Genomic DNA, 22361 nt, shown 5'->3' with positions numbered 1-22361 from the left:
TAGCAGCGTACTCGTATATCCAATGTCTCCAGTAGTTTGCCATGCCCAAGAAGGAAAGCATCTCCTTCTTTGTGTGGGGTGGTGCCACTTTGTTCAAAAGACAAATCCTTGCTGGCGAGAGGAGTCGGTGTCCATCCCTCAGAATGTGACCCAAGTATGTAACCTCAGTCTGGCAGTACTGCAACTTAGCCAGGGATGCTCTGTGTCCGCATTCAGAAAGTCTTTTCATGAGCAGAATGGAGTCGATGCGACATGCGTCCATGTTGGGAGAAGCTAACAACAGGTCATCTGCGTACTGAAGCAAGGTACTACCTCCTGTAAGGACCAAAGTGTCCAGATCTCTCTTAACCGCTGCTGCGTACACAGTAGGTGATTCAACATACCCCTGTGGGAGGCGCGTGTATGTGATTTGTTTACCTTTAAAAGTAAATGCAAACAGATACTGGCTGTCTGGATGCAGAGGAACAGAGAAAAACGCTGAACACAAATCAATGACTGTATAATATTTGGAATCTGGGGGCAAAGACGCAAGAATCAAATTAGTGTCAGGCACTATAGGAGCTGTCGGAATGACAATAGCTTGCAAATCTTGGACAAAACGCCACTCATCAGGGCGATTGTGTTTAGGTATGGGTAGAATTGGGGTATTACACGGGCTGGTCGTGTATCTCAACACGCCCTGATCGAGCAGAGATTGGATGACTCCTTCAATTCCCAAAATGTCTCTATGGGGTAAATTGTACTGCCGGATAGCTGGCAATCTGGCATTGGCTTTAAGTGTGACTCTGTGTGGAGGGGCTGAACAAACAAACCCCACATGATTCTTGTGTTTAGCCCATAATGTGGCCGGAACCTCAGAAAAATCTGAAGGGGGTCCATATTGTGTGAGGGCAGGTGGTTGTAAGTGAAGAAATGTGCTTTGAGGGAGAGACATTTGCTCAGAGAGACACAGCATGTAATGCTCCTCTCCGAGGTTAATTAGTGTGTGTGTGTGTGTGTGTGTGTGTGTGTGTGTGTGTGTGTGTGTGTGTGTGTGTGTGTGTGTGTGTGTGTGTGTGTGTGTGTGTGTGTGTGTGTGTGTGTGTGTGTGTGTGTGTGTGTGTGTGTGTGTGTGTGTGTGTGTGTGTGTGTGTGTGTGTGTGTGTGTGTGTGTGTGTGTGTGTGTGTGTGTGTGTGTGTGTGTGTGTGTGTGTGTGTGTGTGTGTGTGAAGCTGTTGCAGCTTCCAGCAGAGCCTGGCAGTGGGCTGCCATAGCCCCACCTCCTTAGGATCACTTCCTAGAGTCACTGCTAGTGTGAGGTGAGGGATCGTTTCTGCAGCATAAAGAGCCTGCTGTGGGGGTGTGAGCCTAACAGGCAATGCGCACCCCTGGGGTCCTAAAAATAGAAACTGCTCGCATTCCAACTGATCTGAGCTGTTGCAAAAACCTCTTACTGATAGCGCATAGTCATCTGATGGGTTAAAAGCAGCTGTGCAGTGACAATTCAACACAGGCCGCATAAGGGACATTAAGGAAGCACACACAGGGGAAATGCTAGCAATTTTCTGAATTCCTGTTGTTGAGAAAACAGAAATCATGTTGAAATCTGGAAATGACCAACAATAAAGGTTGTCTTGAGATGATTGAATGAATTGGACAGCTTGATAGACTTTACTGTCAGGAATAGTCAAAAACAATCCGTCTGGAGTGCAATATATTGTTGCCTGTAATTTACAAAGCAAATCTCTGCCCATTAGATTAATAGGACATCCATCTGAAATAATGAAAGAGTGTTGGACATTTGATCCTTCGATTGAAACATTGGTACGCTCTGAAATGGGCTCGGACATAGGAATGCCAGAAACTCCCATTGTTGTAACAAAATTACTAGTTGCTTCACACACTTTCTCCTTAGTGCGCACTGCTGACAATGTTGCTCCGCTATCAATCAAAATATCTACCGCCGTACCATTAAAATCAACGGGCATAATCGGATCTTCACGCGGGTTATTGGAAAGGCGAATTGTTGCTGCTTGAATGGGAAAATGCTGTGAGTTTGATCCTATTTCTCCATGGCCTCCCTATCGTCTATTTAATTGACTTTGCTGACCGTTTTGCCCCTGTTGAGCCTGCCTGTCGTAGTGACTGGTAAGGGGAGGGGGCAATAATGCAGGATGGAGGGGGGGGCTGGGGATGAGCAGGCAAGGATTGTGTATTCTGCTGCGCTCCCCATCTTTTTTCGCACTTACCCGCCCAGTGGTCCGTCGCACCGCAAACATGACATGGCATCAACTTTTTGGAATTTTTGTTCTGCTGCTGTCTGCCCTTGTCTTGATAACCCTGTGATCTTCCCTGATTTTGATACTGCTGTGTGCAGTTTTGTCCCTGAAACTGCTGGGAGTTATCCACACTCTGATAAGCCTGTGTATTTTGAGGCAATTGTTGCAACAGCTGGGCAATTCTGGGGGTCAGAAATATCTGGCTCCTATGCAAAGCCCGCATTGTGGCTATCGTGAGTTTCCAGGTTTTAACTTGCCAGTCAGGAGTAGCCATCATGTAGGCTTGAGCTGTCTCAGGGATTAAATTATGTAACAAACTCTGTATGGCGAACAAATCATTGCCCTCCCTTTTAATGCCCGCATTATTATTCCACACTGTCATGAAACGCTGGAGAAATTCTGGTACAGTTTCTGTTGGGATTTAAGCCATCACTTGCGAAAAATCTGTGTGAGTCTTAGCGCATGCTCTAATAGCCACAGCAGCGACGGTCTAGATCCACGTATCACGCGTCTGTGTCGCAGGCCAGTCACATGCAGGCGTACACTCAGGAAATGTAAACTCGTCTCTGCACGTGGGCCAATCTGCCTTGTATGTTAGGATTATCAGCTGTTTAACATCATGAACCAAACAGTTATAAACTGAGCAGATATTAGTCAACCACGACAGATACTCATCTGGGCTTTTAGTGGGACTGGGAGCGTGATTAGTGACATCCATGACCTCAGCAGGTGTCCAAGGCTTATAAACTGGAACTTCTCCTATGAGAATTGTCGGTGCGGTCACAGTTTCAGCAGAATTATTATTCTGAGATGTTTGCAGTCTCGTGATAATTCTATGCGGGACAAAACTGGTGCCGTACGGCGTGTCTGGATTGTATAATATTTTTGCTGCGGAACTAGGCGTGGGGGTTTGTAATGGGCTGCTGTCTGAAATGTCCTCTCCACTGTCCGCTGCACTGTGTTCCTGCTGCTCAATATGTTGTTCTCTATACTGTCCTGACTGATATCTCAACCCATTTTCATTCATGATAGCTGCAGCTGTCATTAACAGATCATCCTCGGAGTTTCTCGCAACAGGATTTGAGAGTTCTATCGCAGGAATTATTTTTGTACAGAGAGCTACAGCCTGCTTTTCCTCCAGCAGCCCAGCGTCTGTTAGAATGGAAATTAACTGAGCTGTGCTGGGAGATTTCCCTTGTCTTTTCAGCCAATCGTACATAACTGATTTCGCTCCCTCCTCCCAATTTTTCCGCTCATCATAATCTCTTTTTTCTGCAATAGCCATCCAAGCTTTAACACATTCCTTCATGTATGTTATATCCCAGGAGCAATTCGCCTCATTTTCGATCAATTTGAACGCCTGCCACAACACGGCCATGTCAAAAGTACCAGTTAACGGCCAATCAAATAGGATCTTCCCTTTCTGACTATTCTGTTGTGAGTGTTCACAAAGTAACGAGGTAAACGGCATAACTTTAGACCAATCCAAGCTTCTTCCGACAATTCCAGACGGCATATTAGGGGAAAACATGTGAGTGTAGTGGCTGTCTGTAATAGGATTTTTTGGAAGTGTCTTGGTGCGTGAATTCTTTTTCCTCTTACCAACCGAATCGTTTGTGGAGACAGTATTACCCATGTTTAACGGTTAGTACAATAAAACAAACACTGCAATTTAGACAAACAAACTTAAACTCTCAACAACCATCAGCGTGACAGAAAACTCTTCCAACTTTAATTTAATCCGAATTAGGGAGACTTTCAGAGGGGGTAGAGAAATATCTGTTTAATTATGAGTGCCTTCTTACTCATAATCCTGTACAAGTGCTAAGAAAGGAATCTGTTGAAGAGCAATAACTAATTTATTCTCAAATCAACAACCACTATGCTAATTTAGTGGTGCTTTGCTCTTCGTCCAAGAGCATATGAAAACACAGCGCGATATCACATTCTCACACCACGTTTAACCGCTTTCTTTAGTTCGAAATCAGCAGTGCCGTGGAATAATGTGACTGTGCTCCTTTCCTCTCTCTTGTCTGCGGTTCTCCACAGGGGGGGATGAGAACAGACAGGCAGCAGGAAGCGATGCCAGCTGTTGATTTAATCAGTTTAACCTCTGAAATCTCCAGAATCCGGCGATTTGTTTCAATACAAATCTATCACATTGCTTCTAATGCAGAAGCTCCACTTTACTGATGCTCTCTTTTAAGGTCTCTCCGAATATTTGCTGTGTGTAATTGTCCGGTAATTTAATTCCGAGAATGACACACAGAGGAAATCAATGAAAGTCGATATTCCTAGGTTATTTATTAGCCCCAAATATTCTCATTGTTTTTACATGAGCTGTGCTTGTTCTGCCCCAGCAACAATCACAGGGCAAATCGGCCAGGACAACGTCCCCGAGACACCAATTTCCAAGGTTATTTATTAATCCTCCAAATGTAAACGAGTAGAGAAACCAAAAAAAATAAATGCAGCCGCTCAGTTTCACAGGTAATTTTATGATGCCGTCAATCACAGATTCTGGTAAGACAATCTCAAAATAGAAATTTGAAATGTACACTTACCAGTCTCTGAAGATATTTTGGTATCTTGTTCGTGACGCCAATTTGTGAAGAAAACTTCTGTTTAGCAATGCAGCAGTGAAAGGAATGGAAGCTGGAATCCGCCTTAGTCAAACACTGAAGTTTATTGAGACAAACGGCCGGAGCGTTTACAAGGTATTTCACATAACTTTCATCATGAAAAGACCAAGCCAACTCTGAGGAGACAAAGCAACACAGCGCGATATCTATACATCAATAAAGGAGTGGCCTATATTCCCGCGCTTCCATCTAATCAATACCAGACATTTAAGAACAAAGAAGGGTTTGTTATTACCAACTAGCATGGTCCACACTTCCCCCACAGGAAAGACAGAGGGCCTCTTGACTTTTGTCCCCTTCAAATTACAGACAGGGCACATACCAGAAAAGCCTGCAATCTCTAAAATACACAGATCAGATTAAAATATTCCTTGACACTAAGGACGAGAGCTTGAAACTAAATATTAATAAAACGCTGCCGTTTGAATCGAAAGCGTTTAACAGGTGGGTGCTGTTTGGGGCGTTACGTTAGGGCTGTGCGATTATGGCAAAAATCATAATCACGATTATTTGGGTCAATAATTAATATCACGATTATTTTGACGATTATTCATTGACCATTTATTGAATTTACCAATAAACAAGATCAACACATATGTTGGAGCGCAACAAAACCATACTAAACATACTAAACATATATTAATTATGATAAATAAAGATAAATTAGACCAAAATAAATTAAATCAAATATGTTGCAGTGCACTGTCACAACCTACTGAAAACTCCTTAACATAACCAATATTTTGGTAAAACATATTCAACATATTCCACTCAGTTCAACGTTGAAGGCTGGCCAACCCTCATGGTCCAGAAGTAACAGGAAATTAATGTTGAACTACAATTTAAGACCAAATAAAAATGTTTTGGCCACCATGGCAGATGCTGGTAGGGCTGCTCATGTCATCTCTTAAAGATTTTTTGCAAGAAACACCAGCCTGTTTACATGGTCTGGTTTCAGAGATGAGCGCAGGCAGGTGACAATATTGCCACCTGTACTGAAGACCCTCTCTGAAGAGGAACTTGTGGCAGTGCTGCCACATATGACACAGGGCAAAAGAAAAGACTCTGAACCCTTTCTTTGCCATTATATAAAAATAGTGTTGCTACAAAAGTATAAATTAAGCTTACTATTAAGACAACTCAGATCTGAAGCTACACAGGAATCTGCTGCCAAAGTGCAATAAAAAAGACAACATTAATAGAATCAAACCCTTTTTTTGTTTCATTTTATTAGAGTATAAAAAGAAATGCCTTTAAAATAGGATGCAAGCAACACTAGTTTCTTAACCTGAATTGATAATAGACTATAATCAATTTAAACAGAACAGATCTTAATGTTTGCATTCTTATACCATTTTGTACAATAATTATAATGAATAAGTTCAAACTAAAACTTACAGCTGATTAATAACGGTATCTAACTTGAGTTTTTATTATATCAAAAACCTGTTGAAATGCTACTGTTATTTTTACTGTCAAAAGCCTCCAGGAATGCTTCTTTCACAACTTCGCCGTCTTTGAAAGACTTCATGTGTTTCGCAAGAACGTGACTGACACGATAAGATGCTCTGGTAGCAGCCTTGCTCTTGTTGTTGGGCCTGGTGAAAATGGACTGCTGAGCATTTGGCTGTCCTTTCAGGCCTCTCCCCTTTTGGGAGCGTAGGGCAAAATTAGGAGAGAATTCCATCTCGTAGCGTTTGTGCACTGTTTTGAAATGCCGCTCCTAAATTACCCTTCTTCGATAAAGCCACACTCGCATTGCAGATGAGACAGATGAACTTTGAATTGGAATAGATACACAAATAATCATCCTCCCACTCGGAGTGAAAATTATATATTTTGGGCTTTTTTGCTTCTGCCTTAATTGCGGTCTTGTGTGTGTGCGGACTGTCATTGCACTGCCCACCAGCCACGCCCCGACACATGGGGTGACGCCGGCCAATCACAAAGCTTTGATGCGTTCAAGTGCATTATTCTGGCACAGGAAGATTATGTTACAGGACATTAACGATAAAACAGAATATTGTTGTTCTATTTTTAGACACATCTCGCGATCGACTGGGAATCTCCCCGCGACCCTTCTTTTTAACGGGTTGCTGCTCTTGTTCTGACATCTTCGCTCGCGCTGAACACTCACAACACATGTCACTCCCACGTGGCCGAGTGGGCTTTTAGGTAGGGGCGAAAGCACACCCAGCAAAATAATCGTATTTTGTCAATTATGCTGTTTTCATAATCGTCACAAACCATAATCGTAATCGCGATTAAAATAAGATTAATTGCACAGCCCTACGTTACGTTACAAAATACTACGCAGACAGCATTAGCTGGGAGATCGATCACTTTGCTAAACTACGCGGTAGCCTACTATTAAATCCACGTAAACTACATATCACAGCCATGAGGCCAGATCAATGAAACCAGGATACATCCTTTACCGTAAAAACTGGATCTAAACACAGCTGCCTGTGTGCATTTGATAAATACTTTCTGATGATATGCTACTTATTAGCTAGGGTACATGGCCCTAACGTGTAAAGTTATACAAGCATTTGTACCAGTGCTTTTCACAAGTAGACTCTTGCAGGCCAGAGTAGCTGGAGTGATTCAACAACAACAAAAAGACATATCTGAGAAGTGATCAGGACGAACAGAAAGAGGAAAAGGAAAAGAGAGTTCACTGAAGAGACCAGGAGGGTCAGAGCAGGAGGAAGCCAGGAGGAGATGAAGACATTAGTGAAGAAGAAGAAATGTATGTGAGGAATAAATATGAAGTATCAGAAAGAGGGACTGAGGCAGGGATCAGGAGGCAGATGAAACTCCAGCTGGACCACATGGTATGTTCTTATTCTCCTTACATATTCCATTACAGCAGCTCAATCTAGCAGCTCTTAGTATTGACAATTATTGATTGAAATGTGTTGCTGCACAGGTCACCTTTAGCTCTCTGAAGAGATGGGTGATGCCATTTGTGTACTTAATTATAACTAAGTACTTACATTATGCAGAATTAAAGTATTCTCTGAATCGGGTGCCTTTTGGGTCTTTATATCTTTGAAAAATGAAACCAAAATGTTTGGTCAACATCTGGTAGTGGACTACTTACATGTTCCCACCTCAGGCACAACATATACATAATTACTAGGAATTTACTTGAAAAAATTTAACAGGGTTGAAGTTTTTGACAAAAAGTAGCCATGATACCTTGTTTAGCTAAGATATGGCACCACATGGAAATCAAGGACATTACAAAATTGTAATATTTTGCAAAACTATTGTTTATTTTGTAATAAACAATTATTTACTATTATTAATTCATACAACATAGTTGAAATGTTGAGCTTGTCAATCTTAATCTGAAAATACAAAAACTGAAATATAGGTAAGAGAAGAAACTGACACTTTTGTGATGTAATTCCCTCAATGCAGATCACACATGGACTGATCCATTATTTTAATAGGAGGGTAAATGGTATGGCGTGACGGGGTTGAAACAAACTGAGGGACGTGTGTCAATATTGCAATTTCATAGATAATTCAAGTATTTTTTCAGAATTTATTTTTGATCAGTTAAAGTTGACAAGCATATGAAATATTAGCAGCAACATTTTGGAATAATTGGCCATTTTGATTTGTTTAATATTAAATTAATATGTAATAATGCTTAGTGAGCACATGCAAATATGTCTGTCTAATACTAAGACAACACATTTTTTTAAAACAAAATATATATTTAATTTTACATTGTAATGCAAAACAACCTGTTCCATTAATGAATTGCTTTAAAATACATTTTGTAGTTTCCTTTCATTTAAAACTATTGAAGTAAGCTTGGGGGACTCAAAGGGCACCCGATTGTTTGTCTGAACACCTTGTTTCTCTTGTGCATTAAGAACACTTGTGTTAGGGCATGAATTAACAATAAATAGGTTATATACAGTATAAAATACCACATACTGTCCGCCCTCCCATGCCACCCTGGCATGACCTCTTGCCCCCCCTTTGCCACCCCATGTAAAATGTTCTAGAACCGCCACTGAATTATATTAGGGGTCGACCGATTATCGGCCAGGCCGATTATCGGGGCCGATATTCCTCATTTGACCGATTATCGGTATCGGCCTTTTTTTATAAAATTGCCAATAACACTTTGGCTCTGATGCGGCCGTTTCTCTGGCTGCAGTCACCACTCTCTGTACACGAGCAATGTCCCGCCCACAGCGCTATCTGATAGGCTATTACTGAAGTGTCAATCAACACTGAAGATTTTCCGGGCGGGAGCCAGCCATAGAGGTGGGACCTTCTCAGATTACAGGCAGGTGCGAAGAACGCAGACACAGACAGAGGCAAGCAGCAGCGCTGAGCGGCAGAGCCATACATGTGTTTTGAAGGTAAATCAGTTGAAAGCCAAAGTTCAATAAACATCCCAATCCCCTATGCTGAAGTTGCAAAAACAGCATGATCTATTGATCCAATTCTATCAGCTTCCCAGTTACACAGGGATGCGGGAAGTCAGCGTGCAGCGTGCAGCGTGCAGCGGAACTGTGGTGCGGAGGGGGGGCTGCGAGTGAAGCCTCCCAGTTTTTCAGGTTGATATGTGAAGCTCATTAGCTAATGTATTTAGCAAATGTTTAGCAAAATATTAGAAGTGAGGCTACTAGTCTAACGTTAGGTCTACTGTAATAGCCTCACTTTTAATAGTTTGCAAAACATTAGCTAGCACTAGTGTTTTGCAGTTGCTAGCAGCTTATTGGGATTTTATGCTAGATAGACAGGCATTGGTTTGATATAATAAATTAAGCATTATTGTTAGTTAAGCATGTCAGCCTGCTGCCCCACTTCTTGTCTCTCTCTAACTCATAGCAGATGGCTGCACTAAAGAAAAGGCACAGAGAGGAAACCAGTTGTAAGATGTTTAAAAGTTCATTAAACATAATATATGCTTAAATGCATTTCAAAGAAGTTGTGTTGAGTTGTGTTGGAGTTTGTCTTATTCTACATTTTGACACCAAGATTTTCTGATTTTACTGCAAATGTATATCGGTTCCAAATATCGGTTATCGGTCTCCTTGATTACTAATAATCGGTATCGGCCTTGAAAAAGCCATAGCGGTCGATCCCTAAATTATATGATAGCTAACTTTACAATGTTGTGATGTGACTGACGTTAGCTAACATTAACTGTCTGTAGCTAACGCCGGTCACTCACCAAGACAGCTGCCCTGTTCTCCACTGGTTCTCCTCACACCACAGCTCCATTTCTCGCAGATGGTCGTTATTTCTTCTAATCATTGGCTGCTCCTGGTCTCTTGGACGCCTAGCATTGTGATCCATGTTTATTCATATGTTAGACCGGCCGCTCTCCCCCATGTTACGTCATACGCGGGAGGCCACGTGGGGAGGCTTTTTTTATGCGGAAGTAAAAATGTCTTACAAAAACGACGCTAGATGTCACTGCAGTGTATATTTCTGAATATTTGTTTGAAAATCTAGTGTATACATAATTTTCCTACACATTTATTCACTGGTGTGTCTAACCTGCAAGTTACTCTTTAAAGGTTTTGCCATTGATTCACGGCACTTCTGCCCATCATCCCAGTGGGATCCATAAATGCGCCCGTATCTTATTTAATAATTTAATATTACGCTTTTTCAGAGTAAAGTGAGATGTGTGGCTGGCTATCTGAGGCCACTGACAGATCATTTAGTAAATATGCTTGCTGAGTTTGATGGAGGATATTTTCTGTAAAAAAAAATATCTTGTGTTTCTATGCTTTTTGTAGTATGGTTTATTTTTCTGTTAACATTTGGCAGCCTAAGAAAGAGATCAATAAAAGCATGTTATCAGGATTGGCATTTGAAGATTAATCTGTGTTAATAGGTTTTTGTTATTCGATGATATATTTGTATTCATCATAGAAACTGTGGCCTCAACCTGCATTCATACAATTGCTGATTTTAGAGTGTTCTCAGATTGTTTGAGTTGAAGTAGAAGATTTATTTCTAGTGCAGCTATTTCTGCACTATGATTTGAAATTCTGTTTCCTGAGAAAAAAAAACAATGTAGCTTCTTAAGAAATCACAAGGGCTCTTTACAAAGACCGTTCCACATAGACCTGTTATGGGGAACCATTTTTGGTGATCTCATAATTCCTCCTTTTTGTCATTACAGTTCTAAGTGTGTTGCCGGGAATATCTAGGTTTTCCATCCCTTTTTATATCCCTCTTCTAAACTAAGCCTTTTCAGCAGAATGCTATTGAAGACCTTATGTTAGCTCCTGGTTGCCCATGCATCTCTGCAACAAGGAAGCATATGGGTCACATCCTTTAATAAGAACCACTTCACTTGATTTCAGGTGAAATAATACTAGCTTTGTTCATGCTTTGAATGTAATCAGTTAAACCATAGCATGCTTGCAACTCTCCAATTTGAAGGTGTGTCACACAATAAAGGAGTTTTTGTTTTAAGCTGGCTTCATTGTCAATTTATTGTTGCTCCTCTCTGTGCTTTAAGACTAAAATATTTGCCTTTTGTATTCCATTTGTATCTTCTGTATTAATTGAAGCGGTACGGATGCATGTTCTGTAATCTTTTTATAAGATAAACAATCAATTTGGGTTTATTAAAACAGATGCTGTGTAACTATATGTGTTGCGTCGTAAATAGTGCAGGGATTTTCATTAGCATCATTATTAACATTAGATTTACACTCTTCTATATGTGCAGTACATTATACTTTGAACTGAGGCAGTAATTAGCCCTATTTGGCCTGATTTTGTGGCACGCTGCTGGCTTTAACCATGACTTTTACATATTGTTTTTCGGAGCTCTGTCCTTGTCTGACTGAACTTCCAATTGCAGCCTTTATTGAAATGTATAGCATGGCCCTGCAACCCGTTTTCATGGAGGTGATTTTATTGACTTATTGCAAAAAGCCTGTCAATATCAGATCGCAGAGTCTCTGCATCCCTGGCAGTTAAAAATAGATGATTTGTTGGTTTAACTCCTATAGTGCTCTTCGTTGCCCTAAACTGTTCCCGTTGACAATGAACACTCACCACCTTAGAATAATCATCAGTTTTATTGTGGTCGTGTTTGTTAGCCTCAATTTGTATTGCTTTATATATCATCCTGGGGAGAAGTAAAAAAAAAAGAATCCCCTTTGTGTAGTCAAAAACATGTACAGTATAGATACTGGCACATTAATACAGATGGATAAAGAGCAAAGAGCTATACTGTAGCAATGTGTTGTTCTGTGGCAAAATGGCATGGTATCAGATATGAGGATGAATAGATCAGTAAAGCCATCAGCAATGTTTTTAACTCAATTTAAAGCTTGAACCAACATTAAAGTTGAACAAAAGCATTACACTTTCTGAAATTTCACTACTGCTGAACCTCACCTTGCTGCCTGTTTGTATTAGTTTCACTTAATGGGTTTTGTGCCTCCAGAGACAGAACAACCTAACATGATAAACAAGCTGTAGACAACAGCAGAAAGTGGGACAGATATGCAGGTGCAATCTGGAAAAACAGCCTGCTCAGCCCTGTCCTTTAGGTTAACCTGGTTTACTGCTGAAACCTGCACTGCATACAAGTGTGCAGTCTGTTGCAAGTTATTTCTCAAAAATATGGTGCCCTTATCCATCTTTTAGAATCAATAACTCTTTCCTAATGATACAATTAATATATATCTTAATCATGAGCAACACAACTATGGAGTTTCAAGATTTGAGTGATTGCTTCAAATCTGTATCCTTGATGCTACATGTTGGCTGACATGTTTTCCAACATTAGTCATTACATGTAATTATTTACTTCTTTATATGGTATTTTTCATCTTAAGGTGCAGTCTATGACATACACACATACTGGATGGGATGCTGAAGTCAGAAGCTGTGTCACATAGAAGACAACATTAAATGTATTTCCATACATACATTGATAACCATAATATTAATTTGTCTTTATTAAACAAACTTGATGCACTTCTATCTTCTCATCCAAATATTTGTTTGGACACATTGTAAATAGTAGCAGCTAAAGGATTGTTTGCCTCTCCACTGATTGATACACTTTTCATTTTGAATAGTACTCCAAACCTTGTGTCCTTAAAATAAAACTTAAACAATATGTACAAAAAACAAAGTTGGTAAAAGACAAGTTGTAATTTTAAGAGGTTAAATGTGCTCAACTATTTTAAGCCAAGAACGGTTACTTGTAGACTGGACGCATTTTAGAAAAATGAAAGGCCATGAATGTTTCTGTCATCTTTCACTCTTATATTGACCCTATACACAAACATTTGCAACTGTAATGTACAGCAACCTGCTAGTAAATTAGGCCTTTTAGATGCAAATGTCTACACAAATAATTTCAAGCTTTAGTACTGTTGTTTAATGACTGACCGCGTTATTGCCAGTGATCTATCCCTTGTAATATCTCTGTCTACGTCTAAAATGTGCAGGCAGTTTCCCACTCACACATCACACATCTGCCTGCACATACAGTTAACCACTTTTTTGTACACATACTCTATAGTTTAATTGTGCTATTTACAAGAAATGTCCAATAATCCTGGCGAGTACACACAGGCAATGTGTGAAATTGTGACACTAATTTGAATGCTGACAACGATTTCTAGTGAGATTACACCCATCTGATTGATGGCCAAGCTGTTGCCCCAGAAACCACCTTGGGCAGTGTGATATGCCTCTCTCGGTATCAGACACTAAAGCATATTCCTGTAGTTAATCATCCCAAATGGGCGTTCACAGAAGATATCTGGACTCCACGGGCCTTGACTGGTAATGAAAGACAGCCTTTTCCAGTGGCACGTCTGAATGCAGCTCATATCAAAGCAGCAGGAATTACAAAGAGGATGACGGGATGGGGCTTTGCCGGCATGTTTCATTATTCAAAGATGTAATTTAGAAACTTCCATGTAAGATCCTACTGTGTGGTTGTATTATAGGGAATCAGTTTGTGAATTAATCCTGCCAATAAATCCTAATGTTGGTTAAGCAGCAAAGCAACAGAGGCATTGTGAGAGGAATGAATGCTTCATGGCTACAGACAAGCAGACAGGGGTGGACTGGGACTAAAATTCAGCCCTGGAAACTGACCCAGTCCGGCCACATGAAATGTCAAATGTTAGAAATCCGCTGTTTATTATATAAAGTGTTACGTCTGATTCACTCCTTTTTTCCTCTCTGTACACAGCTCCAGTTTGGGCATTGGCCTGTCATCAGATTTCATTTTTAGTTGCTGCTGTAAGTTTAGTAAAATTATGTTTGATGAACTACTCCAAATCTCCACCCTCCATAATTGCACTTGCTTCAGTTGCTTGCTACTTTTTAAGGGCGGTGATGACAGTTACAGTATGAACTGAAGTTGATGTGATTTGATTGGATTGTGAGGCATGACGTGAGCCTCATCTGATTGGTCAATCCCTTGATTTTTTTTCACCAAGGGAAGCCAATTTCGGCTAGCCTCTTCTCGCAACAGAGTGCAATCTACTGTTTCACCATAACATCTAGAGGGGCGCTGTTTCACTCTTTGTAAAATACTCAATGAGAATGGGGGAGAGATGGGCCGGCAGAATAATTACCGAAACTAAACTAAGTGTTTTTATTTATTTATTAAAATGATAACTACAATCCAAAAAAACAGGGGAAGCCTGGCTTCCCTTGGCCTCCAGGAGAAAACTCCACTGAGTTCAAGGGATAATTCTCACCCACCTCTTGCTCGTGCCCTGCACTTGTATGTGCCAGTTTAGCTGGTTCTTCCACCAGCTCATCTCTGTCCCTCATCATGAATGCAGGAGGCTGGCTGTAGATCTGAACTCGCGCCCTCATCATTCTCTTCATCATCTTGCACTTGTTCTAAGCTGCTGCTGATAGTGCTTGTAGCAGCGCTGCTGCCAAAAAGGTCTGTCAATTTGCGACATGTATATGCTTCACCTGCGAGTGACTTCACCTTTTTTTCTCTTGCCTTCTCGGCCCCACCTTTTTATTTTCTTTGATTTGTATCCATGTTTTTTCATTCTCCCTGTCTGCCGCGGCGTCTAATCCCTTCTCTTCGTGTGGCCGGTCTTTTTTCTTCTTCGTGTGTGATTATTTGACGGATAAGAACCACACAACTGCATTAGCGGCCGCTGTCGCCCTCTGTCGGCCGTCAGCGCAACTTAAATGATGACGTTAAACAATTATTTTGAAAGGGCCGGCCGGCCGGCCGTCAACGGCCCTTGACGACCGGCCGTTCTGTGGTTCTCCAGATTCTACAGATGGCCAGTCCGCCCCTGCAAGCAGAGATGCTGTTTTGAAACCTGATTTCAATCCGAGCCATGAAGAAGGTATATTGATGCATTAAAGGTTACATGATAGAAAAATACATAAATAACCTGTACCCTTTAACTGCCAGCACCACCATTTGGTGGAGCACATTTTGTGTCTTGATATCTTGTTGAAAAAAAAAAGAAAAAAAGTTGAACTCCATCTGATTCAGCCAGCTCTACCCTTTGGTTGACATGTTATGCACAATACAACCTCTAGATGTCACTGTGGTTTGAACAGAAAGCCCTTCAGCTAGCTTCCACTGAGGACGTTGGCAATGCTAAAAATCACTGCTGAAGAAATCACTGTTTTTGGTCAACTTTTGTAAGGTAACCATATCCGTTTTGACATATTTCAGTGTCAGGGCACTGACTGAACATAATTAGATAACTTGATGCACAAAAAAAGTTTTAACAAGGGTGTAATTATTTTTTTAAAAATATGCTCAACCAATCGGTCGAATTGGCTTTTTATGGTAAACTAGCAATATGACTTTTTCAGAGTTTCAGAGATGTTTTCTAATAAAATATGGTAAATAAATAGCTAGATTCATGGTAATATTACTAGTACTGCCTTATGAGTCTCAGAGTGAAAGAGTGATAATAATTTATAGCACCTTTCATGCATGGCATTCAGCCCAAAGTTGCACACAGCAAGTTAAGCCAACACAGGCTATAGACATTTGCTGTTAGGCCAGTGGTTTCTTGATAGGCCAATTCAGCATATACAGTAAGATGAGCAAGTCTTTTTTTATTATGAAAAACACTTTTACAATTATAATTTATTATCTTTTATGAATATATGTTATATGTTCCACAATCATTCAAAGTAGCAGTGATAAAACCACTTCTTAAAAAGCACAACCTCAATCCAGAGGTTTTAGCCAACTATAGACCTATTTCTAATTTGTCTCTATTCTTGTCTTGCTCGATCTCAGTGCTGCATTTTATACTATCGACCATGATATCTTATTGCAAAGACTAGAGCACTTAGTTGGCATACAGGGAACTGCTTTAGGCTGGTTTAGGTCCTATCTATCTGAACGCTCTCAGTTTGTACGTGTCAACGATGAATCTTCCACGCAAACCAAAGTTAGCCATGGAGTACTACAGGCAGTGGCGACTGGTCATTAGGGGCAGCCCCACCTAGTGTCAGCAGAAAGTATTAAAAATAATGATTAAAAAAAAATGCAAAAATAAATTATAAAATATATTTTAAGATCATGTTTAATCATCTGATTCGTCTGTACATTGCTGTTTTAGTCTGTGTTCTTCTAATTAGTGTCTACAGTGTGTGCCTATTGAGCTGTTTAGAGCCATGTGGGACAAAACCCGATCCTGCCCCTCCCTCTTACTGTCTAAGTCAATGGTGACTGTAAAAACTACACTGTGCATGCTCAGAATATTTTCCTATTTAATGTGTGTGGCAACAAAATAATGACCATAGGGGCATAGAACTGCCATCCCCACCATACGTCATCTCACATAATTCAGAGCTGATTGGCTGTAAGTACGTGTGCCGCGAAAAGTGTGGTGTGTGAAGAGGAGAAGAGAGAGCTGCAGTGACGCGTCCTAAAACCCGGAAGTATGCTGCGCATGGCTTCCCTCGACAAAAAAGCAATGAGATTTCTCCATAGGATTTTAGAAAATAGCTCCAAATAAGATCTGTGGGAAACAAACCTGTTAGATAAATGCACGTTTTGTTCAGCCGGATAATATCCACATGTCTACCCTACTTTTATAATTTTCGAATCATAAATCTATTGATTAGATTAGATTTATGATAGACTTTTGAAAATTATATTTTGATTTAGGTCAAAATATAATATTTGTAAACCTGAAGAGTCAGTGCCTCACCAGCCATGAACCTCACTGCAGAAGCTTATAGACATCTAAGTTTTTTGTGCCCCACCACTTTTGTACATATAAAAACGCCACTGACTACAGGGCTCAGTGCTCGGACCTATTTTGTTCACATTATATATGCTTCCGTTAGGCAATATTATAAGGAATCATTCTGTAAATTGTCATTGTTATGCGGATGATACTCAACTGTATTTATCAATCAAGCCTGATGAAATTAATCATCTAAATAAAATTCAAGACTGCCTCAAGGACTTAAAAACGTGGATGACCTTAAACTTTTTTATGTTAAACATGACCAAAACTGAAGTTATTGTACTTGGCCCGAAGAATCTACAAAACAAATTATCTAAAGATATACTAACATTATGATGGCATTAATTTTCGCCTCCAGTGAGACTGTAAGGAATCTTGGTGTTATATTTGATCAGGATTTATCCTTTAACGCCCACATAAAATCAATTTCAAGGACCGCCTACTTCCATCTACGTAACATTGCAAAAATCAGGCATATCTTGCCTCAAAACGATGCAGAGAAACTAGTCCATGCATTTGTTACTTCAAGGCTGGATTATTGTAACTCCTTATTATCAGGGTGTACCAAGAAGTCAGTTAAGTCGCTTCAGCTGATTCAAAATGCTGCAGCTCGTGTACTAACCAGAGTTAGGAAAAGGGACCACATTACTCCTGTTCTGGCTGCCTTACACTGGCTCCCTATAGAACACAGGATGGAATTTAAAATTCTTCTTCTCGTCTACAAAGCCCTTAATGGGCAGACGCCATCTTACCTTAAATAACTCATTATACCCTACTGTCCTACTAGGGTATTGCATTCCAAGAATGCAGGGTTGTTGGTTGTTCCTAGAGTCTCTAAAAGTACAATGGGAGCCAGAGCCTTTTATTATCAAGCTCCACATTTGTGGAATCAGCTTCCAGTTTGTGTTCGGGCGGCAGACCCTATCCGTTTTTAAGAGTGCGCTTAATACCTTCCTTTTTGATAAAGCTTATAGTTAGGGCTGATTAGATTCAGTCCCTAGTTTTGCTGATATAGGCTTAGTTTGTCGGGGGACATCTTACTTCTTACTTCTCTCTGTCTATACCTGTGTACTCTCATGTTCCGATTAACCCAGCTTCCCCAAATTTCTTTCTTTTTGGTGTCTATATAAGCCGGGATCCGTAGTCATGGATGATCCTGTGTCCTGGATCGCGAGCCCTGGATCTTGAGTCGTGGCTGTGGTCCTGGATCATAAGTCCTGGATGGATATCCTCGTGGATAGGGTTGGGTACCGAGAACCGGTTCCGGTTCGGAACCGGTTCCAACATTTCGATTCCAACGGCATCATTTAGAAATGTGAATTTCGGTTCCGCTTTTCGATGCCTGAGGAAATGTTTCTCGCCGCTTTCCGTAGCCTACTGTATGACTGCGGCGAGGCGGGAAATGTAGCGTTGTACCTACACTTCCTACAGTGTAACCTGAGACCAGGGCCGGCCCGTTGCACTGGCGTTATAGATGTTCGCCTAGGGCGCCAGATCTGTGGAGGCGCTGCGCTGACAGCTCTGGGAGGGAAAACAAATGCTCATCCTAATTTTCGGGCTTGATGTAACAACATTCATAATTAAGTAAATGTAACACCCTTTTTCACCCCGGTTACACGTTTCATTCGCCCTGTACGATGGGCGCTGCAAGTGATGAAAATGGGGGATGTTGGCTTATCTGGCACCCGCAGCTCACAGCCAAAGTGCGAGTGAGCGAGGGAGAAATGGAGGGTGCACTGGAACCGGCGCTGTTGTTATTAGCATCTGGTGCTAGCTGCTCTAAAGGCCCTGACACACCAAGCAGTCACCAGAGGACTAGCCGACGCTGAAGTCGGCTGTTGCCTGGCCGTGTTCTCCTGCGTTTTGGCCATGTGTCGCACGGGAACACACCGCACCGACTTCAGTGCGTGAGTGGCAATAACTCTCCTTACCAGCTGGCGGCGGTAGTGTGTATTCGTCATTCAAAAGAGGCAACAACCGGAAGACAGAGAAGAAGAACAGACCGTGATATAAACAACAACAAATAGCGTGTGCGTTCCATTTTCCCTCTCGTCCATCTAAAACATGTTTCGTGCGGCACTGGAGCTATCAGCCATTGCAGTGTTACTTGTGGAAGACATTCTCAAGCAACAGTCTCTCAAGAAGCGGAAGCGAAGAATTAGGAGAAACCGCACTAAATGGGTGAAGTCATGGATACTACAGCGATAAGCTCATGGGGCTTTCCCGAACCTGTATCGAGAGCTGGAATTCAATGAAGTGCCAGATTTCAGAAATTTCGCTCGGCTTTTTCCTGTGCAGTTCCACATGTTGGAGGAACTCATCACTCCAATCATCCAGAGGGAAAACACCAACTACCGGGATTGCATCTCCGTGGGGACACGTCTGATGGTTACGCTGCGATTTTTGGCAACTGGTATGCAAGCTAAAGATGTTGCTATATTTAAAATTGCAGCACTTTGTATATTATTGTATATTTGCTTTAGTAAGTAGCAGTGGCGAGCCGTCAGGGCCCTCTAGGCCCTCTGTGAGGGCCTAAGATATTCTAAGAAATAATATTTGAAAACATTAAAAAAAAAACATTTTTTTTAAAACATTTTTTTATATTTGTTTTTGATGTTATATTTTTCATTAGTTTTACCAAAATAACTTGATTTAATTGTATGTAAAATAATATTTCCAAAGAAATAAATCCTTCGAATCTGCCTGTTCAGTTTCTGTTGGAATGTGAAGGCTTAAATGCCGTCTCTGCGAGTTACTGTGAAGACGGGAGAGCTTGTTGGTCCCTCTCTACATTCACAGAGGGCCCGCTATAGTAACTCAACGAGAGAGTAATGTCAAATGACAGTACAATTGACCAATCATATCTTCCCTCTAAATGGGCGGGCTTTCTTTTCGCGGACTTTATGACAAGTTCCGCCCGCTGTGAGGTCTATGCAAGTGGTGCAGTGACGCGTCCTAAGACCCAGAAGTAAGCCGCGCTCGGATTCCCTCGACAGAAAGCAATGGAATTTCTCCATAGGGTTTTGGAAAGTAGCTGGAAATAAGGTCTGTGGAAAACGAACCTGTTAGATAAATGCACGTTTTGTTCAGACGGATAATATCCACATGTCTACCCTACTTTTATTATTTTCGAATCATAAATCTAAACGATAGATTTATGATCGATATATTTATGATTAGCATAAGTTCGTTCATGATGGCTCACTTCAGTGATAGTGATGATGACATCGTTGCGAAATTATTAACCGAGTCATTTTCAAGATTGAGTTACAATGATAAACTGGAGTGGCAAAGGATCAGCTGAATGACCCGCCATCAAGTGCTTCATCCAAAAGGACAGGAGGATGGACTTTGTGTTTCAGTGATTTATCATCAAAGGTAGGCCTAAGTCATTTTCAATGTGGGCCGCCGTGCCGACTTAATTCATGTTTAATTGTTACTTGGCTGTGGGTGCCCTGTCATGATAGGTGTTTATATAAATGGTGTTGTTCTGTGTGGTAGAGGGTCGCTGTCATTGATGCGTTTTGCACCCCGGGCCACTGTTTTGATATTCCGCTGAAGTCGACGTTGAGACGTAATATCTCTTCTTTTTTTTCGAGGGAAGGGGGGTCAGAGGGCCTAGGTATAAAAGTCACGGCTCGCCACTGGTAAGTAGTAATACCGCAGTGTAATGTAGATGTACTAGTGTAAGTACTGCTTGGTTGCTTGAGAATTTACCAAGGGATCAATAAAGCGTTATCTTCTTCCTATAATAATGCTTGTTAAAATATTTCATTATTATATTTTGTATCATTTGTCTGAATCTTCATAGTAGCTAAAGTAATCAAACTATAACCTGTTGTTTTGTAGCTAATGAGTGTTTTGTTCAGCTGCTTGTGTAGATAACTCAGTTATGTGTTTGTTAATATTTGCAGGGGAAACCTTCAGGAGCCTTTCCTACCAGTTCCGAGTGGGAGTGTCAACCATCCGGCAATTCGTTCCTGAGACCTGTACAGCCATATACGAGGTTTTAAAAGAGAAATACCTGAAGGTATGTGTGGATACTTACTGGTTTTACTGTGCAAACTCTATGTAATACAGTGAGGTCTGTAGGCATTTGAACAGCAAATGTTTGGTTTGCCATATGAAGCATGGGTCTTAAAAAATATATGTTTTTGTTTTTCAGTGCCCAGACACAGTGGAAGAGTGGCAGCAAGTAGCTGATGGATTCCAGGCTCAGTGGGACTTCCCAAACTGCCTAGATGCCCTGGATGGGAAACACATCAACATCCGCCCGCCTCCAGGAACTGGATCAACCTACTTCAACTACAAACATACATTTTCAATAGTGCTAATGGCACTGGTCGACAGCAACTACAAGTTCTTGTATGTAGATGTAGGTTGTAATGGGAGGATTTCAGATGGTGGTGTGTTTGGTGGATGCTCACTGCAGGATGCCTTGGAGAATAGGACATTCAACATCCCTGCACCTGCACCATTTCCTGCTTCTGACCAGGCGGTTTGTTACCACATTGTGGCAGATGAGGCATTTCCCCTGAAAGAGTACCTCATGAAGCCCTATCCGAACCGCAGGCTAGCTGTAGAGCAACGCATCTTCAACTACAGGCTGTCACGGGCTCGGAGGGTGGTAGAAAATGCCTTTGGCATCCTAGCCAACCGTTTTCGGGTCTTCCTAACCACCATAAACATTCAAGACACTGCCAAAGTGGAGGCCATTGTTTTGGCTTGCTGTGCTCTGCACAACTTCCTGCGCACAGAGAACTGTAGCACATACATGGTGAGAGTTGTTGACCAGGAAGGACCCGATCATGGCACTGTCCCAGGAAGCTGGAGACAAGACCCTGACCTACGGCAAGCCACCCTGCCACCCACCACCAATAATCCAGCTCGAGCCAAGCATCACAGGGATGAACTATGCCAATATTTTAACGGTATCGGTGCAGTGCCTTTTCAGTGGGATAAGATATAGCACCATAGTTTTCTTTCATGGTGGTTTGGCTCATAAAGGGGTTGTGTTGTGATATTTTCCTCAAGCTTTGGTAAAGTGTATTCTTTGAATGCAGATTTCAGTTCTGCCCGCTCTGTATTAATGTCATGTGGATTTTCCTGTCATGTTCACAGGTTATCATCATGTAGGCGTTGATAAAAGCTCATTCTAATGTTGTGTTATGTGTGTATGAAGGTACGAAATAAAGTTTAGCATTGCCTATCCTGCTATTTGTGTTTAT

General features: G+C 41.2%; 2 protein-coding genes across 2 annotated transcripts in view; both read left to right on the top strand.

Annotated features, from left to right (window-relative positions):
- The window catches only part of dpp6a (dipeptidyl-peptidase 6a), a 488251-nt gene that overhangs the window by 28154 nt on the left and 437736 nt on the right, over positions 1-22361 (top strand). The gene's annotated exons all lie outside the window — the stretch shown is intronic.
- LOC139435918 (uncharacterized) lies at positions 19198-22310 on the top strand. Its single transcript, XM_071206972.1, has 4 exons — positions 19198-19314; positions 19432-19546; positions 21048-21163; positions 21299-22310. Exons 1-4 carry the CDS (start codon positions 19198-19200, stop codon positions 22100-22102), a joined length of 1152 nt encoding a protein of 383 aa, XP_071063073.1. The 3' UTR covers positions 22103-22310.

The sequence above is a fragment of the Pseudochaenichthys georgianus genome, chromosome 20 (genome assembly GCF_902827115.2).
Source record: "Pseudochaenichthys georgianus chromosome 20, fPseGeo1.2, whole genome shotgun sequence".
In the NCBI taxonomy this organism is placed as follows: domain Eukaryota; kingdom Metazoa; phylum Chordata; class Actinopteri; order Perciformes; family Channichthyidae; genus Pseudochaenichthys; species Pseudochaenichthys georgianus.
This window is presented reverse-complemented; position numbering and strand designations above follow the sequence as displayed.